The 27574-nt window shown below is 41.9% G+C and overlaps 1 protein-coding gene across 13 annotated transcripts in view; it reads left to right on the forward strand.

The window, feature by feature from the left end:
• Positions 1–27574, forward strand: part of TTLL5 (tubulin tyrosine ligase like 5) — a 285253-nt gene that overhangs the window by 123186 nt on the left and 134493 nt on the right. For 10 of the 13 annotated variants that reach the window (XR_006218999.1, XM_042990159.1, XM_042990167.1 and 7 more), the window contains 2 exons: positions 5264–5451; positions 25051–25205. Coding sequence is in view for 12 of the 13 variants with exons in the window: in XM_042990159.1 (XP_042846093.1) it covers positions 5264–5451; positions 25051–25205 (343 nt within the window). In the remaining variant the exon portion in view is untranslated. The remainder of the gene's footprint in view (positions 1–5263; positions 5452–25050; positions 25206–27574) is intronic. The other 3 variants (XM_042990160.1, XM_042990166.1, XM_042990168.1) reach the window with 1 other exon arrangement.

Genomic DNA, 27574 nt, shown 5'->3' on the forward strand with positions numbered 1-27574 from the left:
CAGAAGGCAAAGGTTTATTTAGTTCAGCTGAAAGGCAAAACAGTTCTAAATGCCCTTAATAAAATAACATCTAAATATATTAAAAAGATTGATACATGAGGAATCTACAAATCCCCTTGTCTCAGTGGGAGATTTCCATGCTTCTATCAGTTACTAATAGACTAAACAGATTTTTTTAAATCAGCATTTGATTTTGAAAAGCATTTAAACAAGTTGATAAACTTTATCAATTGATCATACATAGGACTGTGTACCCAATAATTAGAGAAAACACCTTCTAAAGAACATATATTCATAAAGCCAGTCATGTCCTACATTATAAAATAAGGCAAAATTCACAGAATTGGTATCACAGAGCCACATTCTCTGTCTACATTGCCGTTAAATTGAATGGTGATGACAAAAAGATACAATATATAACAAATTCTCAAATTTAAGAGTCAAACACCAGGTATTGCATGGAAGTGTTGAATGAATATATTGTATACCTGAACTGGAGTTTAGTTAACTGGAGTTAACATAAAAACTTAAAAAAAAAAATTAAAAGTGTCAAAGAAGAAATCATAGTGGAGGTAAATGTAAAAGTATTAGAACTGAATGGTAATCCGAAAATTGTGTGTCCATATTTGTGGAGGGCAATGAAAGGCAATATTTAGAGGGAAATTTACTGCCTTAAAACTTATGTTTGAAAAGAAGAAAGGCTGAAAATTAATGTGCTAAATATTTAATTTTAGACATTATAAAGACAACATCATAAATCTAAATAAAAAATAATAAAGATAAAGGCAAAAATCACAGAATTCAGAAATAAAGCACAGTAGAGAATATCGAAACCAAAAATTCTTTGAAACCTTAAGAAGATGGACAGACTTCTGGTGAGATGGATAAAGAAAAGAGAGAAGACATGGATAAATAATATAAGGAATGGAAAAACAACAGAATGTACATATATTGCATTGGTGACAAAAAGAATACTGTTTTATTCCAATAAAATTGAAAACATACAAAATGGACAAACACAAAGATGTAACTTACTTAAAATTGACTAAAAGGTGAAGAAAGCCTCAACAGCCCTGTAAGTATCAAGATAATTGAAACAATAGTTAAAAAAATTCTCACAAAGAAAATTTGAGGCCCAGGTAATTTCATAAGTAAGTTCTAATAATCTTTCAAGGGGCAGATAATTCCAGTCTTCAGCTCTTCTCGAGAATGAGAAAAGAAACAGTCATCCTCAGTTCATTCTGTATGCCTAGTTTAATCTTAATAACAAAAACCAGTTGAGGATGGTAGTAGAGAGGGAAATTGTAGACAAGCTTCATTTATGAACATACATGCAAAAATTCTAATCAAAATGTAAGCTAGCCAAATCCAGCAACATATAAAAGAGACAGGACACCATAAACAAGCTTAGCCAAGGAACAACAGGAAAATCTATAAGAATCGCAGTAGAAAATCTATAAATGACATTTGCATCAACAAATTAAAGGAGGAGAACCATATTCATCTTAGTAGATGCAGAAAAAGAATTTGATAAAATTCTCCACTCATTTGTGATAAAACTCTCAGCATACTAGGAAGGGAAGAAAACTCTCTTGAGCTGAAAAAGGCTATCTGCCAAAACTCTACAAGAGGTATCAGTGTAGGGATGCATGGGTGGCTCAGTCGGTTGAGCATCTGACTCTTAGTTTCAGCTAGGATCATGATCCCAGGGTCGTAGGATCAAGCCCCACATCGGGCTTTGTGCTGAGCATGGAGCCTGCTTGGGATTCTCTTTCTCCCTCTGCTCTGCTCATGTGTGCGCTCGTAAAAAAAAAAAAAAAAGGTATCAGCGTAAATGGGAAAATGTTGAAAGAATTTTTTTTAGTGTTAAGAGCCATAAAAGGATGCCCACCAACATTGCTTCTATTTAATGGTTTACCAGAACCAGCATAGTAAGATAAGGAAAAGAAATGAAAAGCATAAGGATCAAAAAGGAGGAAATAAAGTTTGTTTATTTGCAAACTAGTCTATGTCTACATAGGAAGTAGAAAATAATCAACAGATACATTTTAGAAATAGTTATTTTAGCAGTATGATGGCTATAAGATCAATATTAAAAATCAATAGCTTTATCTATATATTAGCAACAAAGAGCTAGAAAGCATGTTTTTGAGGGGTGCCTGGGTAGCTCAGTCAGTTGGGACTCTGACTCTTGATTTCAGCCCAGGTCATGATCCCAGGGTTGTGGGATCGACCTCTGCGTTGGGGTTTTGCACTGAGTGTGGAGCCTGCTTAAGATTCTCATTCATTCTCTCCCTCTCTCTCTCCCTCTCCCTCTCTCCCCATCTCTCCCTCTCTCCCTTTCCCTTCTCCCACTCTCTAAAGGAAAATTTTTTTAAAAAGCAAATCTTTTTGTATTGTGGTTAAATGTATATATAATTTACCATTTTAAATATTTTTTAATATTTTTTAAATGTTTATTTAAAAAAAATTTTTTTTAATGTTTATTTATTTTTGAGACAGAGAGAGACAGAGCATGAACGGGGGAGGGGCAGAGAGAGAGGGAGACACAGAATCCGAAGCAGGCTCCAGGCTCTGAGCCATCAGCCCAGAGCCCAACGCGGGGCTCGAACTCACGGACCGCGAGATTGTGACCCGGGCTCAAGTCGGACGCTTAACTGACTGAGCCACCCAGGCGCCCCATAAATGTTTATTTATTTTTGAGACCGAGAGAGAGAGAGAGAGAACGAGCAGGGGAGGGGCAGAGAGAGAGGGAGACACAAAATCTGAAGCAGCCTCCAGGCTCTGAGCTGTCAGCACAGAGCCCAACATGGGGCTTGAACTCATGAACCATGAGATCATGACTGAGCTAAAGACAGACACTTAACTGACCGAGCCACCCACATGTCCTCCCTTTTGACTATTTTTAAGTATACGGTTCAGTGGCATTAAATACATTCACATTGTTGTGTAATTGTCACCACCAAGACAACAATACATTTAGGGATATATTTCGGAAAGAAAGGAAATTTCGTAAGGCTTTTTGTGAGACATTAGAGAAAACCTAAATAAAATAGATTAAATAGACTATGTGCATGGATGGAAAGAGTCAGTGTCCTAAATGTTTCCATTCTCATCACATTGGTTCCTAGATTCAATACAATTCCAACCCAAACCTCGACAGGTGTGTTGGTATACTTGACAAGCCCATTCTCAACGGCAAGCATAGAGAGAACCTATGAAGGAAGAAAAATAAGGTGGAGGAACACCTTATTATGACTTATATAAAGATCTGATAATTAAAACAATGTAGTATTGGCAAAGGTATAGGGGATGGACTAACGGAACAGAATAGGAAGTTAGAGACAGTCACACAGATAGATGGAACTTTGATACATGACCAAGATGGCATTGTACATAGGGGAAAGGGAGGGGTTTCTCAATATGTGGTGCTGGGATAATTGGTTAATAATACAGGAAAAAAATGAAATTAGGTCACTGAGTCATACTATGTGTAAAATCAATTTCAGATGCGAAACTTAAAACTTCTAGGACAAAATAAAGGAGACCCATCTTTAAGATCGTAGGATACGAAACAAGTGAAAACATAAACAAAACTCCCATAAATTAATAAGAAATAGAGAACCCAAATGGAAAAATGATCAGTGGGATCAGAAAAGAGGTAACACATGCTTGGCATCATTATCAATCAGTGAATGTAAGTGGAGACTACAGTGAGAGATTTTTCACCCCCTTGGAAGTGGGAAGAATTAAGATATTTCATAATACTAAGTGTCGAAGGGATGTGGATCAATAGGAACTCTCATATTTTGTTTGTGGGAATGTAAAAAATGCCACTTTGGCATGATCACATAAATTTGGAAATGTACATACTCTGTGATTCAACAATCCCATTCTTAGGCATATGCATAAAAGAGGTTCTTCCACATGTGCACCAGGAAATGTTTTCAAGGGTGATCATCGCTGCACTGATAATAGCAAATAGCAAATAATAGCAATGAGCTTGAAATAACCAAAATACCCATTGATGGGAAATAGAAAAAGAAGTTGTGGTGTGTTTGCAAAATGGATTGCCAAGCAGCAGATAAGTTAAGGAATGTTAGCTATACCTCGCAAAGATGAATCTTGAAAGTATGGTATTGAATGACAAGAGCGAATCCTAGGAAACTACGATAGCAAGATACCACTTTCGTAGAGCACAAAACCAAGCAAAATTATCTAGTATTTTATTTAAGTATGCATACACAAACCCCACAAATACATAATTAGAGATACTTCTAAAAAGGAAGGGAATGAATGGTAAGGGGAGGGAGGTAAGGGATGTCTCAAGGGAGCACAGGCTTGTTGCACATTAATTGGTAATGTGGTTTTGAGTTGGATAGTAAGTTCACAGCATTCATTATAGTATTCTTTATAACAACACATCTGTTATAAATAATATTTTCTATGTATCTCACAATAAAGTCAACATGGAAAAGTTACAGATTTTTTAAAGCAGATTGTGTATACCAAGTGATCCCAGTTATATAAGGACAGAAAGGAAACACATTGTAGTGTTCCTACTTTCCTGGGTTTAAAAATTTTTCCGGTGAGATGTGTGACTTCCATCATAGAGAAAATATGAACCTTGATTTTATGTTAAATAATTTCTTTTTACCAGAATTTCAGTGCCCCCAGATAATAGAACACTGTGATATTACAGTTGGAAAAAGAGCATTTAAATCTGAAAGGAAAATGAGTCACTTGGAAATCTAAGAGTATTGCTGTTTTTGTATCTAAATACACTGTTTTGCTTTTTTCTGTTTTCCCCTTTGAGCTTGGTAAGAAAGACTGTGGCTAATTTGGCAGTAGCTGTTACAGACAACTGACCAGAAGAGTCACATAACAAGAAATAATGAGTTTTAAAACTACATTTTTTAGTCATTATGATTAGTAAATTCTAGGAGTGGTTGTTCCCCACTGCCCGTGATGAAATCTCGTGTGTGTGAAGCTTTCATAATAAACAAAAACATAGTTAATAAATGCTTGTAACAACTTGGCGGTAAGAAGAGTTTCTTGCGCATGGTAAGGATTTAGTTTTATTCGTGTGAGCATTCAAAGATAGTTTATTGCTCTTTAAGTTGTCAAGATCCTTGGGATTCAGTCAAGTATCTGTTGGCTGACATTTGTTTGTCATCACCCTAAGTTTTTCAGGGCTTTTGTCCGAAGTGGGTAAAAACTTTTCTCTCTCTCTCTCTCTCTCTCTTTTTTTTTTTTTTTTTAGCAGGGTCATGCCATCCAAACAAGCTGCATTTGGGAGTGGCTAAAACACAAAAAGAGGGAGAAGATGATTCTCCATCCAGCAAACGGTACAACCCAAGTATGGTTACGGCCGAGCTCCAGCGGCTGGCTGAGAAGCAGGCGGCCAGACAGTATTCCCCATCCACCCACATCAGTCTCCTCACCCAGCAGGTACGGACAGTTGGGGGACCGAAGAGCTCTTTGGTTCCGAGGATTGTATCAACAACAGGGCGCTCTGTCCTTCCCTGTCTTTGCTCGTCTCCCATATGCTGATGCCTGTTGAAGGAGGATGCGTTGGTGTGAGCTGAAGAGTGAAAGTATTCTCTTCATCTGTAAAGACAATAAGCTTCTGTTACAGGTATTCCACAGTTAAGTCTGCTGCTGGCTCTGATGTCCTCATTTCATGGATAAACAGACTTGAACGTTCAGCTGTCAAATACACATTTAAAGGATCTTTAAAAATAACTTCTTTCTTTGGTATGATTTTCCAGTGAGTTCTAGTCTTGTAAATCTTTTTACCAGAATGCCGTAACATTACCTTTTACTTTTTTTCTTTCTTTTTTTTTTTTTTCCAACTGTACCACCTTTCATCTCATGATCTCAGGACGTGTTCTGGGCACTGGTTAATAAAGTATTCCAGCACGCCTTTAGTCAACACATATCATTTGCCCCATTTTACAGATGGGGGAAACTGAGGCTGGAAGAAGTGATATAATCAAGATCATTCAGAAAGCTGAATAGATGGAAGTAGATACCAGAATTTTGACCTTAAGCTATATGTATGATAATAAGTTTATAACACAATAAAGTTAGATGAAACTTGCACAGGAACTTTGGGAGTGTTTTTGCCCTCCTCGCTGATTATTCCCATGGTATTTAAACAGAAGTGGAAACCATATCTTCTCCCTTTCCTTAATGCAAAACGGTATCAAAGTCCTCCAAAGAAATTATTATGATTTAACTCCACGGTAATATTTTACTATCTCTCTGTTGCATCCGAGTCTTAATTAGTGGCAACTCTGTAATGATAATCAAGTCTAGAACAAAGTGAAGCTGAAAATTACTTCCACCACATGTTAAAAGTAGGCAACACACTGCTCCCTGGTGGCGCCCTGTTTCTCTGTATAAAATTGAGAACCAAAATTAAAGGTCAGGTTTAGCTTTACTTCAGCCTCATCCCAGTGTGTGAGGCTGTACTGAATTTTCTTTTAAAAATCCCTACTCGTTTGAAGGGATCAGATGAGGAGGCCCGATTTGAAATAGGAACACAGGATCCTACGAGGGCAGTGCGGAGATTTGACGGGCTGGCGAGTTAGATTTTAGTGTTGGAGCGCTGGGAAGAGGGACTAGAATGTCATGACCATGGTCGAATGGGAAGGAACTTTGAAACGTGAAGTGGCTATGAGGAAGGGAGAGGGCCAATGATCCGCTACACGTTTTTTCACCGGGTCATTGACAAGAGTGTATGTTTCTAGTTTATAAATGAGCAGCTAGAAGCACCCAGGCATTAGGGAATTTTCTTTGCAGTCACAGTAAGAAACATAGCCAATATTAGTGTTTACATATTTTCAACTTCTGTCATTGGGTAAGCTACGAAGCTTGCAAAATGGCAAGATTCTGATCCTGTGGACTCCAGGGTGATTGTATCCTAATTGGAAAATAATTTCCTTCAGTCCATCTTTCTTATCTAAGGAGAACTTCAGTGCCAGTGAATTCAAAGTCCATCAGACTCCTATTCGTAGGAATCTGAACTTGCCATTAGATGTCAGTCTTAACTTTTAAAGTCTGGTAAGAGGGTAGTTGGTGCTTGGTACAGTACTGAGGGAGGGGCCATAGTATGTAATAAGCAGGGTAGGGTGGTAGAAAGCGAACTAGACTAGCCAGCTGAAGATCTGTCTTCTGCCACTGACTAGCTGTGTGACCTCGGACAGTTGACTCAGCTTCTCTCAACCTCAGGGTCTTTATTTGTTGGGGAAAATGTAACAGGGTCCTGAGGATAGTGTGCAAAAACTTCTTTGTAAAGTCTAAATGCCATGTATTTGGGAAATACTGGTATTTCAGCCATAAAAGTCTTCAAGTAATAAATTACTTAAAAAAAATTTTTTTTAATGTTTATTTTTGAAAGAGAGAGAGACAGACAGACATACAGAGCACGAGCCAGGGAGGGGCAGAGAGAGAGACAGAGACATAGAATCTGAAGCAGGCTCCAGGCTCTGAGCTGTCAGCACAGAGCCCGATGTGGGGCTTGAACTCACAAGCTGTGAGATCATGACCTAAGTAGAAGTCGCATGCTTAACCGACTGAGCCACCCAGGCGCCCCAAGAATAAATGATTTTTAATTTGATTTCAAAAAGTTAAGTTTTTGGATAAAATGTACTGTTACCAAAATGAACTTTGTTATTGAAAAGCTCAATTATGTTATCTGGCTCCTTCCCCTCAGAGAAAGCAATTCCTTAATTTGGAATTTGGAAAATTCTTTTATTCTTCTTCTAGTAAATAATAACTTATTAGAGTGGCTTCGTATGGGCTCTGGCTCTTGTGTTTACTGGGGGGCGGGGGGGGGTGCAGACCCAAAGTGGGGGCAGCTCTGCCATTCTCTCTCAACTTGGACCATGAAACCTTCAACGCTGCTTCAGCAGAAGCAGCTTCGTGTTCGGTAATCACTGTAAGTGCTTTTTACCTGTGATTGTTTCCAGTTCCTATTTTGTGTTTGTGGTTTTTTTTTTTCTTTTTTCTTTCTTTTTTAATCCAGTAGGATTGATACTTTCTTAATGTTTTCTGATTGTTTTGTTTTGTCTTTACTAATTTTCTTCCTTCTGCTTTTTCTAGCTTTATTTCCTCCCAATTTCTTGAGTTGGGTACTTATTTTCATTCCCTCTTGTTTGTCACTATATTGAAAGCTGTGAATTTTCCTCCCAAGTGTCACTTTCATTATTTCCCATAAGCTGATGTATCTTTACCTTGCTCTTTTGGGTAAGGTATTAAGAGACCTACTACTAAATAAGGAACACCGATGTTAAATTATTTGTGTTTTGGAAGATAAGTATAAAAAATTGAAATCCTTGGGTCCATTTTTGAAAAATCATTTTATTTTGTCTGTAATTTCAACTACCTAGTCCATTAAAGCTTTTAGTGGCATTCTTCATAAAACTTTTAATTCAAATGTGGTTTTTTAAATTTATTCATTCAAAAACATTTTATTAAGCTGTTAGGAATGTTCCGGACTTTGGTACTAAGCCACGGGGATGATATAAGACATAGTCCTTGGCATGAAAAAACTCACAATCTGGTAGGGGTGACAGCCACATAAACACATGAGAGTTCCAGCATGGAAAATGCACAACAGAGATATTTCTAGGGGATAAACAGTACGACCGAAAGAGGTGACACCTAACCCAGCCTGTGTATGGGAGTGAGAAGACCAGAGCAGCCTTCTTGGAAGAGATTGTGTTGAAACTGAATCTTAATGGTGGACCTGTGGGTGGAAGAAGAAGGGTGAGGACAGGTTTCAGAACACAAGCTAGCGTGCATGCATGTATATATGTATGCATGTATGTATAACAGCAGGCTGGTTAGTGGTATTGGACGATAGGGAATCAGCAGAGAGCAGCTAGGATGGAAGCTGGAAGAGAAGACAAGGGCTGATTTAAAGGAGAGCTTTCTCTGTGAAGGAACTTCTCTATATCTCACAGGTGACGGGCCATAGAGACCCAGTCGGCTTTGCCTTTCAGCTGGACCGCTCGGGTAGCTGGAGGAGGGCAGATCGGAGGGCGGGGCAGCATCACCGCTTTTCCTTCCTGCTCACTGGTGACCACGCCGAGGAAAAGTGAGCTAGCCAAAAGTAGAGAAGCAAAGTACTCCGACAACCCCAGAATTTGATCATAAAACTCTGCAGCACCAAGGATTTACAGAGGCTAAATTCTTATGGATTTGCATGGCTAGAAACAGAACCCTTATTTATTAGCTTGTAACAACTTTCACTACCTCTGTTATGATTTAACCTTATTTATAGCCAGGAACACCTAAGAACCTCAGACTTTTCCTTGCCCCACGAAGTGGCCACAGTAGCCACTTCAGAATGCTTGCCAGCATGTGTATGCTTTCAATATGCTAGAAAGAGATAACGTGTCCTTAGCGTATGGTTATTCAGCAAGTACCTTACGCATCTGAGCAGAGAGCAGGTCAAATTTAGTTCTTTCCCTTGACACCTGAGAGGCTGATTATCTTTGGGGGACGGGATTCTTTAGAAGCCAGAGTGTACATCCCTGAAAGCAGGGTTTTCTAGGAGCATCTTTCACCTGCTGGGTGGGGGGAGCGCTGCGGGAGCTGACAGGGCGCTGGAGGAGATCTTGAGTCTCCCTTTCTCCACCTCACTCAGTGCTGGGAGACGTGTGCGTTAGCCCTGCAGCACTCTGCGCCCACGTTGCCCTTTGTGGTTACGGCTGTTCGTGAGCAGAAGAATGTGGCGAAGGAGCCCGGCTCTGTGGTGAGGAGTGGGAGGCTGCGACTCAGAGGGAGCGCTGGCCCTCTCTGTGCGGGCGAGTGTGAGATTTCAGGACCAGCTATCATTAGGAGCAGCTCCAGCTCCTCCAGCCTGGGAGTTTAATCAAAGGAGTAAGAGCAGACCACCCAGGCGAGGGCTCCAGGGCGAACGAATGTGCTGTGTCAGTCTCTGTTCCCCAGCCAGCCGGTGCCCGGGATGTGGCCAGGCCTCCTGGAAATGTGCTGACAGATACATAGGAGGGAGGAGACACTTTCTGCTTCTCACATTTTTCATGAAGATGGAGAGTGGAAAAGAAAACCATTCCGTTTCTTTCATTTTTTGCTCCTGACCCTGATACTTTTCTAGAGCAGTTCTGGAGAAGGGTGTATGCCGAGGTGTGGAATGTTTGGTTTCCACTGGCTACTCGTTCCTCTCAGTCACTCATGTATCAAGGAATTCTCTATCATTTCTTCTGCTTCAGCAGCTGCCACAGTAGACCTTGAGTGAATCTTAATTTCAAAATTTCCAATTTGAAGGTGAAATTGGCAGAGAGAGAGCTAAATTTCTGAAATGATGACGAATGTTCTCCAGAACCGAGGCGGATGGCACCCAGTTTATCAACAAGGTTGGGCGCTGGGCACTGGGCACTCTCCCCCTGCCTCCTTAGCGTGCCTGGACACGTTTGAACTGCTGTACGTTTGGGTTCTGATTGGGTGGTTGTTTTCCAAGTCTAGCTCCTTTTGTTCTGTATTCTTTCTGGGTAGAAAAAGTTGCACTTTTTTGTATCGTGTACATTAGTCTTTCCCATTTCTAGAAACAGAAAAGGATAAATAGAAAAAGCAGGAGTTCTTGAGTCAGTGAGACCTTGGACGAGTTACTTAACATCCCTGTGCCTTGATTTCCTTTTCTGTAAAATGGGGTAATTTTAGTATTGAGACTAATTCTCCTCCTCGATCCCTGTGCCTCCCGGCTCTAGGACCTAGTTCCAACTGATCCTATTTAATTCCCTAGCTCCTCTGTGTCTCTCAAGGCTTTCAGCCCCAGTTTTCCTTAGTTCCTTAGCTCCTTAGCCTACTCTGTGGTCTCTTGTTCTAGTAACCTTTCTTTCACCCTGCCACCCCCAACCCCCACAAGCTCTTGTCTTCCCTGTACTTCCATCTTGTTTTAAAATAACATGCCCTTGGGGCATCTGGGTGGCTCAGTCGGTTAAGTATCCGGCTTTGGCTCATGTCATCACCTCGCGATTTGTGAGTTTGAGCCCCATGTCGGGCTCTCTGCTGACAGCTCAGAGCCTCAAGCCTGCTTTGGATTCTGTGTCTCCTTCTCTCTGATCCTCCCCAGCTCTCTCTCTCGCTCTCTCTCTCTCTCAAAAATAAATAAACGTTAAAAAAAATTTTTTTAGTAACATGCCCTTGCTGCCCAGGTCCCCGACCCCTTCCCCTCCACACTTACTCTTACAGTCTGACCTTATCTCTTACATTTTGTCCAGCTCTCAGAGATTGCTGATGACCTTGGATTGCCAATCTTGGTCACCTATTTTTAATCCTTCTTCTCCCTCAGCATGTGGTACTATTATTGACCACCTCCTACCTGAAAACTTTTCTTAGCTTCTCCAGCCCTTTAGTTCTTCCTCTAAGAGCTCATCCTCCTCTTTCCCCTGAAAACTAGATTCCATTTGCAACATGTGTTTTTTTTAAATATAATTTATTGACAAATTGGTTTCCATACAACACCTACCAGCACCCAAAATACCCAACGTATTGTAAACATATTTTGAAAATATTCAAAGAAGTATTCAGTACTCAAAAACCTATTTGTTCTTTCCCTTTTTTCTCTCTGTATTGGTGACACTGCATTTCTTGGCATTTAGGTATGGAGCCTTTGATTTATCACTGTCTCTGTTTGCGTCTTGATTCTCTGTACATCCAGGCAATTGCCAATTCTTGCTGATTCTGACTCCATAATGTCTCATATATGTCTTCTCTGTTTCACTTTCACATCTGCTGTCCTGCTTAAGACCTTAATTATCTCAACTGGACAGCTGCAGTTACCTCCCAAAGGGTCTCCTGCCCACCCTGGTCTTGGCTGTAAAGGAATCTTCTGGAATCACAAGTCTGATGATAATACTCCTTTGCCCAAGAATCTCGAGGGGGCTTTCTGTTATCTACAGTGTGGAGCCCAAGCTATTAAGTGTTATTCAAAGCCTTTATTTAGAATCTGGCTCCGGGCTACTTCCCCGGCCTGTCCTCGCCCATCACACATGTTCTTGTGCAAGTCACTCAGAATTTGTTAGTCTCCACGCCTTAGGTTTTGCTATCTTCTCACGGGAAATGTTCCCCTGTTACCATGTCTAACCTTATGCATTTGTCCAGGCTCCACATAGTTGCTGTTGGTTCTCACGCCTTTCCTGGTATAATCTGAAAGCAGCCCCTGTACTCAGAGGGCAGGGAGAGACTAAAGAAGGAGGCAGACCACTCGAGGTTGGTAGGTGGCAATTTTAATAGTAGCAGAGGGAACTTACATAGGAGGCTTGTTTTGGGCAGCAAGACGAATGGCTCCCCGCACCGGCCCACCAGATCTTAAAAGCTTATAAAGAGTCGCTAACTGGGCTCAGCTATATATACCATGCAGGTGTTTTCAACACAACATCATCATCTCAAGGCCATGTCCCTGGAGCAGCCTCTAGGAGCGCTAACAGCAAGTGGAGCCCACATTCCAAGGACAGGGGAGGAGGGGCTGAGAAGCTTCTGAGTTCCCGGAGCCAGCTCACAGGTCAGTTGGCGGCCACGTCTTTCTCATGACGTTTCCAAACAGGTGCGCCTTCACTCATATACATGCCACTTCACTCATCACACTGTGCGTGTCCAGATAGCCGTCTCCTTCGACAGATGGTGGGCCCTTTGGGGGCAGTGTCCTCTGCTGCCTCAGAACCTGACTCATGGGTAGTACTCAGGAAATGTGCTCATGCTATTGGACTGGAAGTTTCTTGGTTAAGGATGGGGACTGTGTCCATGTTTTCACCCATTTTGTTTTCGGCTTGGTATATGGTGTGCACTCAATACGTTTTTGAATAAAGAAATGAATGCAGAACCCACTGCTGCCCCAGCCAGAAGTCATCTTTCCATTCTCCATGCTCCTTTAGCCCCTTATTAGTCTCTCTGTAGAGTAAACCCATTATAGTGATGTTTCATCTCTTATTTCTTATTGAGTTATAATCTATGTGATGGCAGTTCTTTCTAGTCCATCAGCTAATTCAGCACCCTCACACTAGCTAGGTACTTATCACATCCCTGCTAAGTTGAAAAGAATTTCTCTTCTGTATTTTGTTGGTTTCTACATTGTTTTATTTTTAAATATTTATTTTTTAAATGTTTATTTATTTGAGAGAGTGCACACAGGTGAGCGGAAGAGGGGCAGAGAGAGAGAATCCCAAGCAGGCTCTGTGCTGACAGTGTATGCTAGACCTCATGAACCTTGAGATAGTGACCTGAGCCAAAATCGAGAGTCGGACGCTTAACCGAATGAGCCACCCAAGCGTCCCAGTTTTTTTATATTCTTTTTGAAACTCCTGCTCTTCCATGTTTCATTTTTTTTTTTTAACGTTTATTTATTTTTGAGACAGAGAGAGACAGAGCATGAACGGGGGAGGTTCAGAGAAAGGGAGACACAGAATCTGAAACAGGCTCCGGGCTCTGAGCTGTCAGCACAGAGCCCGACGCGGGGCTCGAACTCACGGACCGCGAGATCATGACCTGAGCCGAAGTCGGCCGCTTAACCGACTGAGCCACCCAGGCGCCCCCCATGTTTCATTTTTATTGGGAGTACCACACTGCCCTTCAGAATAAAGCAGGTGACATTAACTGAATGTCTATTTTGCACCAGGCACTGTGCTAAGAACTTTATGAGCATTATTTCTTTAACCCCTACGATGTGGATACTTATTTTTTACAGATGAAGCAAATAGAAGCTGGAAGGAAAGATGACTGTGCTAAGGTCACACAAATGGCAGATGGCTGAATCAGGACTCAAACCCAAGTCTGTGTGATGCCATGCTCTTTCCTTTAGTGTTTTCCTACCTCCTCCTGTTTGATTCAGGACTCTAACCTTGTGTCAGCTGAACACTGCTGCAGTTATAGCAAAGCCAGTGATTGAGCCTACAAGAGAGAAACAAATTGAACTTCCTGAGTTCATGATGAGAAGTGCTTCTCCACGCTCCAAAGCAGGTTGAGAAATGTGCGGGTCTGTCTAGATGATCAGTTACTTGTTGAGCGAACACTTCATCAGATTATTTTATGGTGAAATCATAAATTTGCCTAATCTTTTGAGCAGGCAAAATTCGGCCTTCTTAATTTGCAGTGATGCAAAAAGATCTATTTATCACTGGTGGTGGCAGCCCCCATCGACTCATAAAAACCAAATGTATAAACTGGAAACACTACAAAGTGATTTGGTGGTTTTGTAAGGTTTCCCAGGAATGTCTCAAATCTTAATCTGGAACTCTTTCCAGATTTTGGAGCACTGAATGTCGATATGTGTATGTGTATCGTGTAAATGACAGTGTTCAACAGAGAGGGGGGTGCATGACAAGAGAACTTAGTGCCGATGTACTGGGGCTGCAGAGATTCCCAGCTTTTCCTAGCCCCGTTTAGATTTCGATTAATGTTCTGACTCGTGCCTCCTGGTGATCAGAGTGTAAATCCCTTGAGGCTCACTTTATTGGGATCCAGGAGTTGACACAGGAGTTGAAGCTGTCTTAAAACACGTTGGTTGTTGTGGCTGATGATTTTATAAATTCTCAGGAAGTGGCCTTAAAAGAATGGTTAGAACGGTAACTGTGTAAGGATGATTTTGTTTCATGTTCTTGATTGAATGTATGCTCTAAAATTTCTCTAGTGATGAGAATGATGTAATAAGTGTAGATCTGGCACTTTTGGTTTTCCTTTTCTCCTGAGTGAAGTGGATTCTGGTCCACTGGTGTTTCCTATTCAAGGCCTGCCTTTTGTTCTAGCTACATACACTAGAACAAGTCAGGAAGGACTTGCCACTTCATTGCCCCTGTTCCAAATCATTCGGAGCCCCATGGTCAGGAGAATGAAAGTTTTGGTAGCATGCTCAATTGATTTAGTCATATTCTGATGAGCCTTTGCACGTGAATAACATAGAGAGCATTGTTCTCAAGATGATATTGGTGTAGTTCTGAGGACATTATGAATGCAGATTTAGACAAATTAATCTTCGTAACATTCTGAGTGATTCTTAACCCTTTTTGAGTCAGAGATCCCTTTGAGAATTGAATGAAGGCTATCTTGTTCTGAAAAAAAAAATGTGCGGGGCGCCTGGGTGGCTCAGTCGGTTGAGCATCCGACTTCGGCTCAGGTCGTGATCTCGCCATCCGTGAGTTTGAACCCCGCGTCCGGCTCTGTGCTGACAGCTCAGAGCCTGGAGCCTGTTTCAGATTCTGTGTCTCCCTCTCTCTCTGACCCTCCCCCATTCATGCTCTGTCTCTCTCTGTCTCAAAAATAAATAAACGTTAAAAAAAAAAAATTAAAAAAAAAAACAACTCAGTACTTAGACTAAGTACTCAGACTTAGAAATTTGCATTAATTTCAAAGGCTTCACAGATACTTTCCAATGAGGCTCCCTCTTGGTACAACCAGGGACCCACGGTCTCCACGTTAAGAACCTGTGAAAACTTTAAGGTAGCATATAGCCAGTAATATTGATAATTTGGCCAAAAATGACCACTCCAGATCTATGATCATCTTTGCTTCACACATTCTTTATATTATTTCAGTGATATCCCCCGACTAGGGTATAATCTTGATGGAAGCAAGGAGTTTTGTTTTGTTTTCACTGTTCACTCCATGCTGAGAAGAATTCCACCGAGTAGCTGATAAATATTTGTTGGATTAATGATACGATCTTCTGAAGCCCCATCTCTAGACTTCGCCTGAGCTATGCCAAGATTGTAAGCTGCGTTGGGAGCGCTAGGCCACCAGTTTGCTCACGTGGTAGCTATTATTTGGTCTTTCACGTTGAATTCCCAACCTCCATTTTGATAAAAAAAATACATGACATTTGCAAACAGCCTAGTGAACCTGAGGTTCAAGATCTGTTTCACGCAAGATAAAAGAAAGGAAAACCCAAAGTGCCAGATCCATACTTACTACATGATTTTCATCACTGGAGAAACATTAGAGAATGTATGCAACCCGATCTCAAATGGAGTGTCAGCCGTTTGCAGTTTCACTGCCAAGAAGAAACATAACAGCAGAGACGTTGTGCAGACAAGGAGCAAAATCTGTACGCACAGCTCTTATTTCCCACATTTGAGAACCTTGCCCAAGGCTTCAAGACCAGGAAGAACGCGTCTCTAAAATTATGCAGGGCACTAGCAAGAGCAACACTTGCCTCTCTCTAATCACTGATTATTTTATTTCCCATTATTCCAAAGCTAGCCTTCCAGTGACAGTAATCACTTTTCCACTCACTGGTGATTCTAGCTTCTAGCTAGAGGCTGTGTGTGTGTGTGTGTGTGTGTGTGTGTGTGTGCACGCGCGCACGCGCGCGCTTGTGAGTAGATGAGACCCACTTCATTCAGTATATAAATGCTTTTGTGCCTGCTGGGCTAAGCTCGGAGGATACAACAGTGAATGAGATATAGTAATTTGTGGGCCAAGATAGGCAAATAAGCCTACAATTATAATACAGTACAAATCATGGCATGAAGTTCTTTCAGCCCTACCTCTAGGCTCTTGAAGCAGTTTAGTGACAAGGATCCTTTGCAGCTAAGGGAGATTGTTTATGAAAAATAAAGTTGACATTGGGAAGTAAAATGCAAGATGGTAGCAACTAGATTTCGGGATCCTGCTGCACTAAAGTGGTTTGAAGGACCTTCTTAGAGCCAGTGATGAAACACCATATAAACTGATCTTTCGGTTTGCATGTTGGGGGTAATCCCTGCCTCCTGGCATAGCCCTCTCTAGATTTGCTGGTTGTGTTTTTCTAAGCAGCAATGATAAACCTTGGAACTGTGTTAAGAAAGGTAAAAGCCACGTGACAATCCACCAGCCCCAGTTAGCAGAAGGCTGCATTTGTAGATAAATCGTATCTATAGAGAGCATCTATAGAAATGGAGAATGTGGTCTGCTATGCACGGAGATTGTCTTGTCCTTAAGGGACTGATGGCATATGCATACACAGAGGCAGATACCAGTTGATGATTGATGGGCTCGAGGGCTCACGCTGGATGCCGGCATCTTTGGTTTTTTTCATTAACCTGTGTTGTCTTTCCAAATATCTACTAAAACTTCACCATTCTTAAATATCAGTCTGTTTGATTTTGTTGTTCCATGGTGGAGCTGGAAATTACTACCCATGTGGTCATTAAACACTGATTTAGGGCAAAGTGTGGCTGGAATCTAGGATTCCATAGTCACCACCTTGAGGTTCAGAAGAAGATGCCCAGAGAGTATCCTTCAGGCCAGAGCCACCTCTTATTACTATTTTTGGTTCCAGACTCCTGACTGGAATTCCTAGCTTTGGTGACTTGGGCTACATAGTGTATGATCCAATGACTTCTTTTGCCCACCAGGCCTCAGGCCTAGACCCAAGCCATCTAGTCAGACCTTTCCCCCCAAGGCCCACACCCTAATCTTGATCATCAAACCATTCTACTGTTGAAGAGAGGCATGGCAAGATAATCTAAGGACAGGCATACTTGCACTAAGGCCCACTCTTTGACCATCCCTTCTTAAAATGCCAGGCAGCACCATCTTGCTTTGCCAGCTGTGGGAAGATGTATCCAAAATAGGGCTGATCCAAGAAGAAACCATGAACAATGAACACATGAATTTAAGAGTGTTTATCGGCAGATTACAAAGCAGGTCTCTAGCTCCGTGGTCCAGCACTCCTGAGCCTAGGAGGGAAGTGAGTAGAGGCCAGCAATGGCGTGTCCTGCATCCCGACCTCCGTACCTCTTGCCTGACTACCGTGGCTCTCGACGAATCTTAGTTTTCCTTAATAGCTCCTTTCTCCCCAGCCCATGAAACAGCACTAGATTTTTCTACCCACACCACGATTCTGACATAGCACTACTCTATCAGAACCCTTCAGCAAGCTTACTGTTACCTCTTAGATTAAGAGCAAAATGTTTAGTCTGGCATTCAGTGATCTCCCCAAGCCATTTTTTCTTTCTGTTCCTATCTTTTATTGCTCTGAGATTTAGCCAAATTAGACTGCTTCCTATTTCTCAGACATTCTTCCTGCCTATCTGTTTCTGCATTTTGACTTAATGCTTTTTCCCTCTAGGAACCACCACCATCCCACCACCCCCACAGCAATCCTACTGCCTATCCTTTTAGGCCTAGCTCAGATGTCTTTGAATTTCCTTAGCATTTTTATTGTGGCAGTTATCACATCCTAGAGGCCTTGAATATTGTTCTCTGTTTCTATGTGTCTTGTCTCGCTAGATTACCAGTTCCTTCATGGGTAACGTTTTAATGGGCCACATTTTAATCTGTGTATACCCCTAAGATTTGACCCAAGACCTTGCTTATATGAAGCAGGTTTGGACTTCTTTTGAGCGTTCAGGTGTGCAGCATTTCTAGAGCATGGCAACTACAGCAATAGTGATCTAGTTAGGCCTGGCCCTGGATCCTCTTTGGATACCAAAAGGTTATGTATCTGGGTGGGTGGTGGGTATATTCTGGGAAGCCATCAGGGCAATGCCATCATATTTTCATTATAACACTGGCAGCAAACAGCAAACAGCAGTAACAAGCAGTAACACTTGGGCGGGCCAGCAGCCGGAAATTGGCCTCCCTCTCTGTGTTTCACCTACCCCCTTTACAATCCATCACCTGTATTTATTCCCGCTGTAATTTAAACACCTGTCTAGATGGAATGCGCACAATGTGTCCCTACCCCACACATTCAGATATTTGCTCACCTGCCTGATTCGGAAGGCTGGCTCTAAAATAAACAGCGTTTTGGTATTACAAGAAAAAATGCACCGAGGTCACCGTGGCAATGGACATGAAGAAGGGAATGGGAGTGGAACCTCTGGAAGAGCAGCCCCGGGAGAGTGGAGCAGAGGAGGGGGAGGAGCAAGGGGTGAAGCATCTGCCTAAGGCCTAGGCAGCGGTGGGTGGGATCCTGTGACTAGATCTCCCCGCAGGCAATCATTCACTTAGCTGACCAGCTAGAGAAAAGCTGGGGTGGAGGAATATTTACCAAGTTTAATTTTTAGGCTTAAATGTCTTGGTTATTTATTTTTTTTCCTTTTAATGATTTTTAAGAGAGGAGAGAGACAGAGTGGGGAAGGGGCAGAGAGAGCCTGAGACAGAGTCCAAAGCAGGCTCCAGGCCCTGACCTGTCAGCGCGAAGCCCGATGCGGAGCTCGAACTCACAAACTGCAAGATCGTGATCTGAGCCGAAGTCAGACGCTTAACCAACTGAGCAACCCAGGGACCCCAATGTCTTGGTTATTTTTAATGGCCACTGTTTCTCATGGCAGCAAAACAAGTAGACTTGGAATTTTCTGACCCTTGTTTTAAACCATTTTATTCACATTTGCATCCTTGTCATACTGAATGATTACTTAGTTAACGTTTGAGCATCCAAACAACACTGAGAAATAGTAAAATCTTGAAGTTCTGATAGAATTATTTTCTCTACTCCTTCCCCTTGGGTGTTTTGTATCGTGCTCTTCACCCCGTCCAGGCATCTCTGCTGGTTTTTGGGAAATTCCCGGAGCTTTCTGGAGGAGAACCTTTCTATGGCCCCCGTTTCCTTTTCCACCATCTCCTGTAAAAGTGCTTCCCTGACATTACCAGGCACGTGAATTACCTGTGTGTGGCTCTTGCCAGATGCACATTTCCTGCACTGGGGCTGAGGCTGGCTGAGAGTCTGCCTCCTTATCGAGCTCCCAGGGATTGCAGATGCTGCTGGTCACAGATGGACCTGTAAGTTCCAGGTTCTGGTACAAGGCAGTGAGAGTAACACAGTGCTTAGAAACTACAAGCATCAGGCAGACCAGGAATTGAAACTAGGGGCTGAAATGTAACAATTATTCTTGAGCAAGTTATTTCAACTCTCAGCCTCAATTTTCCCATCTATAAGTGAAGGCAATAATCCTACCTAACAGAGTTGTCTTGAAGACTAAATAAGTTTATATATAAATACATACACACACACACACACACACACACACACACACAGAGGACAATGCCTGGCAAAAATTAAGTGTTCATTAAATTTAGCTCTCGTTAGCTAAACATGACTTTATTGTTACTATTACTGTTGTGAACCTGAAAGTTTTTGTATTTGCATAAAAATTAAGGTAGACTGTTTTAGAAGTCCACAGACTTACAAGGTTTTTACGTACGTGTGCTATCTTTTGCACATAAAGATGTTGATATCCATTGTCAGCAAGGCATGTTATTTGTGTCATAGTTTCAGTAATTAAAATGGGTTTTAAACTGTCCCATCTATCTTCCAGACACTCCGTGACCAATGGGATGAATTCATGAGTTGGCCAGCCTAGATTTAGTAGCACAGACTCTGATTATTGGCCCAGGAAAGCCACCTGGCCCAATGGCTACAACCTCTACCTTGATAGCCTAATACTCCTCATAAAAATCATGAGCTGTCTCTTTTGTTACTAGTACTCTATGTCTTTGTGTGCTATTAAGCCTGTCCTTCTTGAAAATGCTTCAGCGTGGAATGTTCATTATTACTGAAAATCAGATATATGTATGAAATTGTCCACTTTCTCTTCATCTGATGAAGCTTTGTTTACCTGGAGAAACAGAGATGGACAGAGCATCAGATGTAGCCTGGTGGCAGCCATATTTATCATCCTTCTTCCTGTTAGGGTGGAACCTCCACGTGTGAACCCTGATTGACGTGTAGAGTTTATTAAGGCCCGGCCCAACGCAGGGAGATTTGCCCTGCCCTTAGATATTCCCTAGTCAAGACAAGGTGCCATTGGGGCCACAATTGATGCTTGGGTCCATTTTAGTTCGGCATCTCCTTCTGCCCATCCTGGAAAAAACTGGGAAACTGAAAGGAAGAACCAGAAGCTGTTTTAAGTCACATAGTCTAGGAATGATTAGGTTGGACCGACTCTAGCAAGACGTAAGTTTGTACACATAAGATTCAGCTAGATCTGGTTGAGGCTTCCGAGCTATGCTATCTGATTAGGTAGCCACGAGGTAGGTGCATGTGGCTTTTAAAATTTAAGTTATATAAAGTTTAAATTCCAGTTCCTTAGTCATACCAGACACGTTGCAAATGCATAATAGCCACATATGGCTTGTGGCCACTGTATTGGGCAGTGCAGATTATAGAACATTGACATCATCCCAATACGTTCTGTTGCATAGGGCTATTCTAGAACAGGGGTTGTTTGTCACTTCTGACTGATTTGTATTGGCTGTCTGGAGGACTGTGTAAAGAAGTTTCTGAGGCCATATCTAAGTGAGCCCCAAGTTGTTTGATTATTTACTGGCAACGTATGTTCCAGGAAGACAGAGCCGGGTCAGGTAGGGATAGTTGTGACATAGGTCCTGGGTGTCTTCTAGACAAAACCTTAGAAGTAAGAATAGAATATTTAAAATAGAGGATCAGTTATTATTTAAAGAGACAGGTTACATTTTTAGCAGGAGTCCTTTGTAAAGAAAGATGAGGGGCACCTGGGTGGCTCCGTCGCTTAAGCCTCTGACTTCGGCTCAGGTCACGATCTTCTGGTTCGTGAGTTCAGGCCCCTCATCGGGCTCTGTACTGACAGCTCAAAGCCTGGAGCCTGCTTCAGACTCTGTGTCTCCCTCTCTCTCTGCCCCTCCCCCTGCTCACACTCTGTTTCGCTCACTCAAAAATAAATAAACATTAAAAACTAAAAATGAGAAGCTTTAAAAGTTTTGTTATTCTTTATATAATCTCTCATTTAAGAGTGGTCCCTTTGCTACTTCAAAATAATGACGATATTTTGTTTTTGTGTAGAAGCAAATCACAATAGCTACCATTTTTTGGTTTATGCATGAAATGAGGAATCAGTGTTACATGAAAAAACAAAACCCACAAAGAACCACCAAGAATCTAAAATTCGTTTCATGTTCATGCCTCCTTTTACTATACCTGCTAAGAAACCAAACCGATTGATGGGATGTTGGGTTCCCCCCCCCACCCACTTCTTTAATATCCTCTGGTGAAGGGTAACATGGGGAATAATATTTAAGGCAAAGTGTATTCAATGCCTGTATAATCACTATTGTCAGAATTTGAGATAGCTGATTATATTTTCAAAAATCTCTAAGAATTAAGGATAACGAGGACTGTTTCCTACTAGTTTTAAAACTAGAAAATGGATTCTAAAACAAGAGTACCAGTTCTGCAACTGTTACGTGACCTTGAGCAAATTAGTTACGGTGAACTCTGAGCCTTAGTGTCTCCATCTCTGAAAGGGAGCGTAACAGTGTCTGCTTCCGTGAGTGATGGGTAAGGAGTAAGTGAGATCTAAAAGCTCACTTCCAGGTACCTGACATTACTATTCAAATGTTAAACCATGTTTGGGGAAAGTATACCACATGCACTTGGAGGAGAACATTTTCTGTCTAACCGTGGCCCTGCACTTAGCAGGTATGTGACTTTTGTCTAATTGCTTACCGTCAGAATTATCAAATTGATTTTAGTTTCCTCTTTTATAAAATGGGGGTAACAATAGAACCTACTTCAGAGGGCTAGCTCAGGGTGAGCTAATGCATATCAAAGACAATGCAAGGACATCTAATACATGGCACATGGTGAGCATTCAATAACTTAGGTATTAGCATGAAAACGGTGTTTAAATTAGGGGTAGCCTTGCCGAAAGAGAGAAGATTGAAGAAATCTGATATTTCTTCTCTTTCCCATCCACTAATCTCCAAACTATACAGTTTATACTAAACATGGTAAAGTGTGTACATTTTGTTTATTTTATTGCTGTTCCACTATAAATTATTAATAAGCCTCTTGTATTAGGGTTTTGGCATGCTGCCTGAGGCAACAATAGGAGAAGCTGCTAGTTATCATAAAGACCTTTCTCACTCTATAGCGTTTTTACAAGCTGCGAGCTCATGTCTAATTTGAAAGGCCTGATGTTTAAGGCCAGGGAGCAGGGCAGGAAGGAAGAGGGCTCAGTGTGGGGCAGGGGTGAGTTCGGTCCTTTTATTTTATTTATTGTCTGAGAACCTGACCTATGTTGCCTCTGGGGTGTAGGAAGAAGGCATGGCTCCTCAAAGGCTCTAGGGGCCAGAGAATACTACCATAACCTGCCCCAGTATATTCCCTCCCTACCCTTTCGTCTGCGTGTGTCTTCTCAAGGGGGTCAGAAATGATGAGCCAAGGTTGGCTTCTGAAGCTTCTTCTAAAGACAGGTCCACACTGAAGGGTGCAGCCTGAGTGTCCCATACCCCAGCCTCCACAGACACTCCTGACCTATGGAAAATGCTTTCTTCCCAAGAAAACTATTTGAGTCCTTTGGTGTGAAGGCCTAGTCCTGGGCTGTTTCGCGTACTGAGTTCTTTAACTAGGGATGAAGTACTATACGGTGGCTAGAAATGATTTCTGTTTCTTTCAGAATTTTCAGAGTTAAAAAAAAAAAAAAGACAACGCTCCAGAATTCTTCTGTTTGTAAATGTCAAAATTGCTAGGCTGTTAGGACATTTTTGAGGAGGATGCTTTTCCTGGAATTTCCATCTCCTGTGCCTCACGCTCAGCACCCAGCATTCAGCTTTGTGCCCTCCCGCCTTTCATCATCCCCTCCCTGTGCAACTGATTTTGAAACACTTCTCAAACCATCCTTTCGTTTCTGATTTCATCCTCATCACACAGGTTTTAAGCTCACCACCTCGTGTCTGTATTTCTCATAATAATTTACATTTTCTCTTTTGGATGATAAAAGTACTCCATGCCCTTTAGGAGTTTGTATCTGTGTGTGTGTGTGTGTGTGTGTGTGTGTGTGTGTGTGTGTGTGTGTGTTTAAGGAAATTTGGATCTGCTTTTTGTACAGTTTCATAGTGTGATTTTTTTCTTTAACCTGAGATATTAACATGTTCCTATATTGTTACGAATTTTTCAAAAAACTGTAACAAATGCATAGCATTCCCTTATATAGACAGAGCAAAATTTACCAAACAACACTGTTAGTCATTCTGATCTTTCCCTTTTTCAATATTAAAATCAATGCCCGTTTTCAAAATCTGTTCACAATATAGCGTAGTGAGTAAGAAGATGGGCTTTGGAGCTCCAAAGACCGGGGTCCAGATCCTGGTCTGACCAATTGTTCATAGGCCTCAGTTTGATTCTTTGTAAATGGGGATCATAAAGGCACTTACCGACAGAATTATGACAGTGTAAATGAGATGCGTGTAATGTACTCATTTACGCAGAGCTTTGCACATTCTCAGTTCTGCTAAATGGTAACTGCTATCACGACAGTCACCCTCATTAATCATGTGCAATTAGTTTTTAGCACAGTTGCTAGAAGTTAGATGATAGCATCAAAGTGTACAAATACTCTGATACCTGTAATAATCGATTGCCAAATTCTAGAAAGATTCTACCAATTTATAGTCACATAAATACTAGAGGTACATATCTAATATAATGTTTTTTGTTGTTAGGTATTGATGTATATACGAAAATGGCCTCTTACATTTACATTCCTTTGATTTTCCAGTGGAAATGACTAGTTTTAAATGTTTAGTTGGTTAATTATATTCCTTTTTTGTAAATTGTTTATTGGGGTCGGTGCCCATTTTTCTTTTGCCTGTGCATCTTTTGTCTAAATGAGTGAGTTCTTTGTATGTGACAGTAATTATTATTATGTGTAACTAAAATTTATTGTGCCTTTAGAACTTGTAGATGAGAGAACAAGGGTCAGAAAGGCTGAATATCTTGCCTCGTGTCTTAGACCCTTGTCTGGCACAGAGTAAATACACAGTAAACTCTTGCTGTGGTGGTTATTGATCTTTGTATTTCACAGCGCCTGGCACAGTACAGTACTTTGCACACGATATGAGCAGAATACATAGTTGGTAACTTACGTTGACACCAGCCACCCTCGCTTCTCTGAACTCTTTGATGGGCACAGAAGCCAGCCTCTAATGGGTGCCTTTGTCACAGCCCCTGTTTTAGCTCAGATGAATCAGCATCTCCTGGACTTTACTTGATTTCCTCCACATGTTCTTAATGATACTTTTCTAAAATGCCGTGAAATCATGTTATTTCCCTCACTTCGCTTCTAGGTAACAAACCTGAATTTGGCAAGTGGCGCCATAAGCAGAAGCAGCGCTTCAACGTCCCCCACCCTTCGGCCCGTGATCAGTCCTAATGGCCCGACATGGTCCCTACAGTCAGACCTTCAAGCTCCTGAGAGCCACCCCACCCCTCCTGGAAGCAGGTATGTGAAGGGTCCTGGAGCTAGTGCTTGAGTCACCGAGACAGCCTGGGTCCTAAGTGAGCCTTTCCTACCTTGAACTCCCTGCACAGACTCCCATGGTCTGTGCCTTTCCCCACTTGTCCCAGTAGTCTGGCACTTGAATTGAGGGCCTCGTTTTATCTGTAAGACAGTTTGTGGACAAATCAAAGGCAAAGGAAGTTTCTGATACAGTTCAGTGAGCTCACTTGGGGGTGAAAGAGGAAGAATTTAAACTATGTTTAATCCTTGCCCGTCGTCAACATTTTCGTGTTTTGACCTCTGACATTTTCTCCCTGTCTCCTCATACTTGTGCTACATTGCATTTCAGTAACTTTGGATTCTCTTTTTTTTTTTTTTTTTGAGGGACATATTTGTTTTTTATGTTTTCATCTAGGTTATGTAATTAAACTCAAACAGCCTCCCTGGACAATGTTCATTTGGGAAGTGGGAAGGAAATGTCCTTTATGTAGTTGAGCAAAGTGGCAGAGGATAAAATCCAAATAGATTCTGGCCATAGAGTAAGCAACTTCCGAATTAAAAGAAGAACCACTGTATTGAATTCTAGTCTCAATCCATATTTGAAGTCCCCTATTAAAAAACAAAAATGTAAGAAATGGATTCCTAGTACATCTTGCCTTCGTGGCTAGTAAATATGGGTTTAATTGCATCTGTCCCTGAGTGAAGTGAGCTAGAGAGGAATGTGACCGTTCCGATCAAATATTCTGTTCCCTCCAAATAAAGATATTGTCCCCTCTAAATAAGGAAGCTCTGGCCCAGGTGCCCCACTGAGTCCCCACCCCTGCCCCAGCACTTCTGGCCTCTGAGGGTGGGAGGGTGACCTAAGACTTGGGCATAAAGGAAATTGCTATTTGTCAAAGTATCTGTTGGTGTTAGAATCATTACTGAAGGAACTCATTTGGGAAGCAGAGACTCTGCCCAGGAAACAACATAAACATAAGCACATTACGTCACGCTCGAATCCAGTGTCGTTCGTACCAGTAATCCTTGCAGTCAAGGGTGAAAAGAATCATCCTAACTGAGAATCATAAAGAGTCGAAGACCAGGAGACAGGCCTGTTTGAGAGAGGACATCCTCCCACAAAGTTCTCTTCACAGAAGTCTGTCGTTTGGTGATTTACAGTCCACAGAATAACCACATTCCTAAAACATAGGTCGTAAAAGAGAAATTCTGTTTATACCATAGAGCTCTATTTTCCATATAAAATATTTCCAAATATTCCATTTTCATTTTATAATCAGAGCCTTGTTTCTGTGGAAAACATTTTCCCTGCAATCTGGGGTATATTTTCTATCTATATGACAAGACTGTAACCATTTTCCGTACTATAAACAAAATGTCAAAACTACATATTTTGGAGAAGTAGACTTGTAGATGGAACGAGGAAAAATTTTTTTTTTAATAAAAGTTATGGCTGGGTTTCGAGCCTTCTTTTCGTAGCACCTGTTTGTCAGAGCTGAGACACAGAAAGATGTGGGAATCCGTCCAGCACTGTGCGTGGTCTTTTCCTAGCCAGACCGTGCTTGTGAGCTACAGGAAAATAGCACATTATACCGCCGACTGAGCCACTGGCCTCAGAAAGCAGCTCCCGCAGAGTCCCCTGGCCTTTTCCTTTTTGGGTTAGTTGTACCCAAAGCCGCCCTCTTGTCACCTGCTCTTCAAGCTTAAGGACCAGTTTTCAGGTCCCATTTCAGTGTGGGGTGGCCCTGGGGAATCCTCCTCTGCCCTCAGGTAACCTCTGGTGGCCAGAACAGCCCGGAGGTTCGGCTTGGGGATTCCAGTTCCGCGTGGAGCTCCCAGAGGTGCCCACCCTAACGCAGTGCTAACTGAGTTCCCCAAGCTCCTTCCAGACCTGGCGGTGTCGCAGGCCCCAGCCAGACACTGCCAGCAGGCATTCCATGCCGTAACGGGCCCTGGTTTCCATTTTCGCCCGGTTCAGTCACCGTTCTCGTGGCTCTTGAGTCCCTTGTCCCTCTCTTAGTAGTAAGGGTGACTGAGTTCCATGAATATGGGATCAGTAGCTTAGAGATGTGAGTTTTATTACTGGTTTTGACACTGAGGGACCCTAACCTACTTATTTAATCTTTTTATTGGGCTGTTTTGAGAGCTTTTAGAATGTCCTTACAGCACTTTGCCCTCCCTGGAAGTGGACGCTAAGTAAATAAGAGGTACGCCTGCTGGTTCATCTACGAAGCAGCAGCGGATTCCAGCGCTGAGAAACTGACAATTCACTCAGCCAGGCGCTGTCCCGTAAACAGTAACAAGATGTAAAGAGAATCCATCGCTGGCTGTGCTCCTCATGTGCATATTGGAGGACTCAGTGACTTGGTAGC

This window comes from Panthera tigris, chromosome B3, assembly GCF_018350195.1.
Source record: "Panthera tigris isolate Pti1 chromosome B3, P.tigris_Pti1_mat1.1, whole genome shotgun sequence".
In the NCBI taxonomy this organism is placed as follows: Eukaryota; Metazoa; Chordata; class Mammalia; order Carnivora; family Felidae; genus Panthera; species Panthera tigris.